The sequence below is a fragment of the Aedes aegypti genome, chromosome 3 (assembly GCF_002204515.2).
Source record: "Aedes aegypti strain LVP_AGWG chromosome 3, AaegL5.0 Primary Assembly, whole genome shotgun sequence".
NCBI lineage: Eukaryota > Metazoa > Arthropoda > Insecta > Diptera > Culicidae > Aedes > Aedes aegypti.
Genome location: NC_035109.1, coordinates 341,346,561 through 341,352,647, shown reverse-complemented (window position 1 = coordinate 341,352,647; position 6,087 = coordinate 341,346,561). Strand labels below are relative to the sequence as shown.

The 6,087-nt window shown below is 41.9% G+C and overlaps 1 protein-coding gene across 1 annotated transcript; it reads left to right on the top strand.

Moving 5' to 3' along the window:
* The first annotated feature begins 126 nt into the window (after positions 1-126).
* LOC110678209 (histone H1-like) lies at positions 127-2,030 on the top strand. The gene is made up of 2 exons (XM_021850832.1): positions 127-218; positions 1,279-2,030. The coding sequence occupies exons 1-2, from the start codon at positions 127-129 to the stop codon at positions 1,967-1,969; spliced, it is 783 nt and encodes a 260-aa protein (XP_021706524.1). The 3' UTR covers positions 1,970-2,030.
* The last annotated feature ends 4,057 nt before the right edge of the window (positions 2,031-6,087 follow it).

The window sequence follows — 6,087 nt, the reverse complement described above, 5'->3', positions numbered from 1 at the left end:
TTGGTGGTGTGTCTTCGAGATGTAACGGGTCAAACGAAATTGGGAAAACATTCTTATACACAATGGGTGGTGGGCGCGTTGCAAATGGTCATTGTTGGCGTTATGAAGTTTGCGAATGATGGTGACATGACACGTTGTGTGGTTGCCATTCGGCTTCCTGGCTCGGTGTTGCTCAGTACTAGCACGGACAGACACGTTGAACAGCCCCTGAGGGCACTGTACACAAAAATATATCTCGATCGGGGGAGTGTAGGGTGCAGTTTCTACACCGGGAACACGTGCCGTGGGGCATGTTAGGGACTTCCGAGAACAATTTGTCGCGAATTCAGCGCGACATGTCCGGTACTACTGCCGCCAGAAGAGATTGTATGGAATGTTCATTCGATGCAACTGCAGCTAGCAAAACCGATGCCTATTCGGGCAGATTTCGCACTAGCTCATTTGCAGATTCCACCGCAGGGAGGGTGCTTGCTTTGCTTGCTTGCTTCTTGAAGTAAAACATTCTCAGATAAGCTAGATCCATAGTAGCACGTGCACTGTCCTTTTCCAATGCAGTTGCCGCCGATGGCTGAGGCAATGCCAGCAATTTGCACACATTCGACCAACCAACAGTGCACAGGTGGAAGGTGATTAGTGTTTGGTGACATTGTTTTCCGGACAAAATGGCACAAACTTGTGTGACTGACGTCATAGTCGAGCCCAAGTTTTCGGTATGTTTGATGAAAAACATCAAATTAACATTGTTCAAAGTTTACTAAAACCAAACGCGTAACATCGCTCGTCGGCACTGGGAATGACTTTGTTTGAGGCTCATTAGGGCCATTAGACCCGGCATACTGGCTATACCGCATGTCACGCAAAGAGCAACCATTCATGTTGCCAAATTCACCACCGCCGTGCAGGGTGGTATTGTTTCAATATTACTATTGATTGTTTTATCGAGCAAAGCCACACCATATGGCGCACGGGTGCTGTAAAGACATGTCTCAGCGGTGCTTCTCGCGAAAACCGGCCCGATGTGGCGATGGACGGGCTGCTAGCGAGACTCATGCACTCACCAAACGGACATACTAGACAGGCAAATACTTAGTGCGATATACCGAAAAATGCGTTTTAAAAAGGTGTTACCAAAAATATGTACAATATTCGCGAACAGTCATCAGTGGACGACCATTGTCTGCATCCCTAACACAGACGACGAAATCGAACACCGCACTGTGGTGCAGATTTCCGCTCATTCATTCGTTTACTATCGCCATCGTGTGAGTGTTACTCTAGCTACCTATCGAGATGTCTGAAGTTGCCACTGAAGCCGCTGCCGCAGCCCCGGCTGCCTCGCCAGCCAAGACCAAGAAGCCAAGGGCCCCCAAGGGACAGGCAAGCCGAAGAAGCCGTCGACCACCCCCCAGTCAACGACATGGTTGTTGCTGCCATCAAAACCTTGAAGGAACGCAACGGATCGTCCCTGCAGGCCATCAAGAAGTACATCGCCGCCAACTACAAATGCGATGTCGCCAAGCTTGCCCCATTCCTCAAGAAGGCCTTGAAGAATGGCGTCGAGAAGGGCAAGTTCGTCCAAACCAAGGCACCGGCCGCTTCCGGTTCGTTCAAGCTGAAGGCTGAAGCTAAGAAGGCCGCCAGTGAGAAGAAACCGAAGAAGGCCGGCGAGAAGAAGGCCAAGAAGGCTACCGGAGAGAAGAAGAAGGCCACCAAGAAACCAGCTGGGGAGAAGAAGGCCAAGAAGCCAGCCGGCGAGAAGAAAGCCAAGAAGCCGGCTGCAGCCAAGAAAGCCAAAGCTGCTGGTGCCAAGGCTGCCAAAAAGGCCGGTGGTGTGAAGAAGGCTGCTGCTCCGAAGCAGAAGGCCACCAAACCTTCCAAGACCGCCGCCAAGAAGCCCAAGACCCCAAAACCGAAGAAGGCTGCCCCAGCCAAGAAAGCTGCCGCGAAGAAGACCGCTGCCAAGAAGTAAATTTGGGACAGCAACCGTACTGTTGTAAAACAGTATCTAACATCCAATCAGTCCTTTTCAGGACTACCATCCAAGTTTAGAACAAAGAGTTGCACAGTCAATGATATTCCATTTCCATTTATTTCCAGAGGGAAATAAATCCCCCCGAAAAGTTACGTGCACTTTGCCACTGAATGGCGAATTCTTCCCGAACCCTTTCGCAAATCAATAAAATTGGCCAATCATGCACCCCTTTCTCTGCCAGCAACTGTAAAGCCCGGACAGGTAGGCGAGCACTGGCTGGCACTCACTGTAGCGGTGCATCCGTACCCAAAGCAAACCTCCACTAGAGGAACAGCTTTTGATACACTCGAATGATTCAAGGATTTGAAGAAGTCTATCGACTTAAAGGCTCCCCAGATCTAAGCGACTTTTTACGGCGACAGCGACAAAAAAACGTCGCGATTTCGCAGCGATTCGCGTCGTGTCAGTCAAGATGGTTCCATAGAAGAGTGCTTGCAGCGACACAACAACGAAATCGTGTCGCTGTCGCCGTAAAAAGTCGCGTAGTTTTGGGGGAGCCTTATTTAAATCGGGTTGAGATTCGTAGCGTTGCCTTGTGAAACCAAAACATGTTTTCGCGGCAACCTGGAATCGAACCAAGGACCTTGCGATCGATAGGCCCGTGCGTTTTTAATACACTCAGGCAAATGGACTATCGAAATACATTGGATGCACTTATGAAAATTCGCCACAATAAATCGGGTTGAAATTCATAGCTTTGCCTTATGAAACCAAACATTGGCAACAAAAAATGTTTCTCGCAGCAACCTGGAATCGAACCAAGGACCTTGCGATCGTTAGGTCTGTGCGTACACCACGCGCCTACCGACGCCTGGATGTGAGTTGATGCTAAAACGAAACATAAAGCGTTCGTATGTCAAAATGCAAAATGTATGCATTTCGATAGTCTAGTTCACAGGTCCGTACGTACCGGACCTACTGGGCAGGCTGAGTATCGACATCCCAAGTAGAGCGGTCAAGTACAGTTTGCTGCTAATAACCAAAGTAATCTTGACAGCTGATCCAGTATGAGCGAACTGCCACTATTTTCCTTGCGGAATAATCAAATTACTCTTGTGGATGTTGCAAATTAAGTTAATTGGCAGTAAAATACTAAGCCCAGGGATTGGCTTCTGAAAATCTCAATCTTTCGGGGCCAATGGGTCGACCTTGCTCAGTATGTTTGATTTTCGTAATCCAATGCTGTTCCACTATTCCAAAGATGAGAGCAAATCAATACAGTGTAACTGATTTTAAGCGTGATTGGCGAATCGAACGCCTCACATCCCCCCATCGCAGTTTGGGTACGAGAGAAAGAGAGTGAGCACCGCCGCCATTTGCTTGCGTGCACCGAGAAAAATTTGCGGCTCGAAAATTTGGCCCTGAGCTCCTGACACTCAAATTGAAACCGGTAAATTACTTCCGCCGCTGTTACTACACGTGGAGCATTTCCGTTGGAGTGAACGCGTCTTCATTATCAAAATTTTTTGTGCTCATTCTTTTGATTTATTTCGCACATGGGATTTTGCGAATGCCTCTTCTTCTTCTCATTTTTCTTGGCCGGCTTCTCACTTTATTTTTTTATGTGACCATTTTGCTCACATGGCTTGTTGGGAAGTTGAACCCAGACACCTTCAGCATGGGTTTGCTTTGTAGCCACCGACTTTACCACTACACTAAGGAAGGCCTTGACTGCTATTTATCAACATTATGCTCTTCAAGTGCGTCTTACTGCCGAGTTTCAGATAATTTGGCCGATGCCAAACTCCAGATGCCAAAATAAATCAGTGTTTCATTAAATTGATGTTTCTCTAAAGTAATTAAATCTAGGGTGAATTAAAAAAAATAAAACAAACCCACACATGTAGCAGCATCTACCTTACCTATTCAATTTGTAATCGATTAGTTAACTAATGAGAGATTAGAAACTCTTAAAATGCTGTTCCCAAGGAAATCTGGATTTATTGTGGTATGAATATTCAACAACTTAGGATTTTTTTTTGTATCCAATATGTTTGAGTGCAAAAACTTTCGGCAAGATTATTTTAGGCTAGTAAACTTTTCTTTCAAACTCTTGAGTCAAAAAGTTAGAGCCAAGCTCAAAAAATCAAACAAACATTGTTTGGTACTACATTGCTAATTATTGAGAAAAGTGAAACCTTTTTAAGAAGTTAGTACCGTAAAATGGGGTGTTAAGGACTCGTGGGGTTTTAAGGGATTGAACTTCTCCATCAAGTTTGAAAAGTCACAAAAACGTCGGAAGTCGATATATCAGTCATCTGAAATGCTTGCTTTGTTCGGAGGATTGTGAGCTGCATTATGTGATCGGGGATATCTATTAATATTAGGTATTGTGGAGTCTAGATATTGAAAACGATTCAAACCATTTTTGAAAGAATTTTATTGGCAAAAAAGATTTAACTACAAAACAATGAAACAATATTAACAAAACTATGTGAGTAACCCAGAACATAAGTATATTTAATTGAGATCACAACGCAGACAAAAGCTTTTGAAAATGTTATCTAGATTTCGCCTTTTAATATTTCTTATGGAAAAAGTTTCTTTTTGAAAGTTAGCGGGGTGTTAGGGGATTATCTTTTCTACTACTTTTTCCAAGTTACAAAACTCGTTCGATTTATGCCGATATATGTTCCATTATACTTTAGGCTTGTTCCGTGAAGTAACACTGCATTGTAAAGGTTAAGGGGACTATTTTGTTTGTTACTGAATATTACTAAAATGTCTAGCCCTGAAAATATGGGATTTTTTTTTTTTTTTTTTTTTCTCAGAGGCACCCGAGTTGCGCGAAGAGTGAAACCAAATCTACCTATCGAACTGTCAAACTGTCTACCTATCGAGCAGACCAGCAAAACAAATAGGGGCTATTTTCGAAGACGAAGGAGAACAATCATTCAAAGAAGCAAATGCAAATATATAGGTTATGATCCTGTTGCATTCAAGTATCAAAACCAATTCAAGACAATTTCAATATCGAGTTAGGGAGAGTTAACTGTACCGTCAAGCTACCATTCACCGTGCATTTAAGAAAAATTTGCACTTCAAAAAAATATAAAACTATTCCAAATAATTTGAAGCGTACTAGAATACCACTACGTAGCGGGCAATTATATAATAATTCAGGGAAAAATCTAAAACTAGTGATGCATAACAAAAAATTAGTCAAAAATTATGTTTGAAAATGTCATGTTAAGGTCGCCTCGTACCGTTCTATGTGTCACCATTTACCGTGCGTATAGTTTTCGTCATGATTTGATTTTGTATCTTGAAGAAACGTTGTTAATGGAGCAACTATGTTGCTAGTAGTGTGCGCATTCATTTTTAAGAGTATTCAAATCTTCATTTACAATAAAAACTATACAAAGTTTAAAAATTGGCTAAATTATTATTTTTTAATTAAAATCGTTATAGGAGGTTTGACTGTATTGTCCAAACCATTCCATATTCACTTAAATTCTAAATATGAAGTAGTTTAATGACGACATAACAATAAAACTAATATTATCGCATAATTTCATGCCTTTTACACTATACACGGTAATAGGATCCATATATATTGAAAAGGATCCATTCACCGTGCATTTGGGTTTCGACTGAAACACAATAAAAATTCTAATTTGCATTAAATCTCATTGCTCATACGATGAAATACATCTTACTAATAATATCCACAGTGAAAACTTGTTGAAATTTTGAAAAATTTCATACTCTATCGTTAAAATAAAAAATGTGATTTTTTGGCGTTTCTACTAAGATTGTTGCAATATCTCGTTATCAAACAGAATTCACATGATTTTGTCTACATAAACTAGGTTTTTCAAAATTATTTGTGGCAAAAACTAGTTCGTTTCATCAGTTTTATCTTATTTTGCTGACCAAAGAATGATTTGTGAAAATTGTATGAATATTCTGTAGGAATTTGTATATGTGCACGGTGAATGGAGGCCGCACGGTGACTGGTGACTTAACGGTATATAGGTTATGATCCTGTTGCATTTAAGTCTCAAAAACAATTCAAGACAATTTTACGAAGTATTGACAGTTTTCCAGATTAA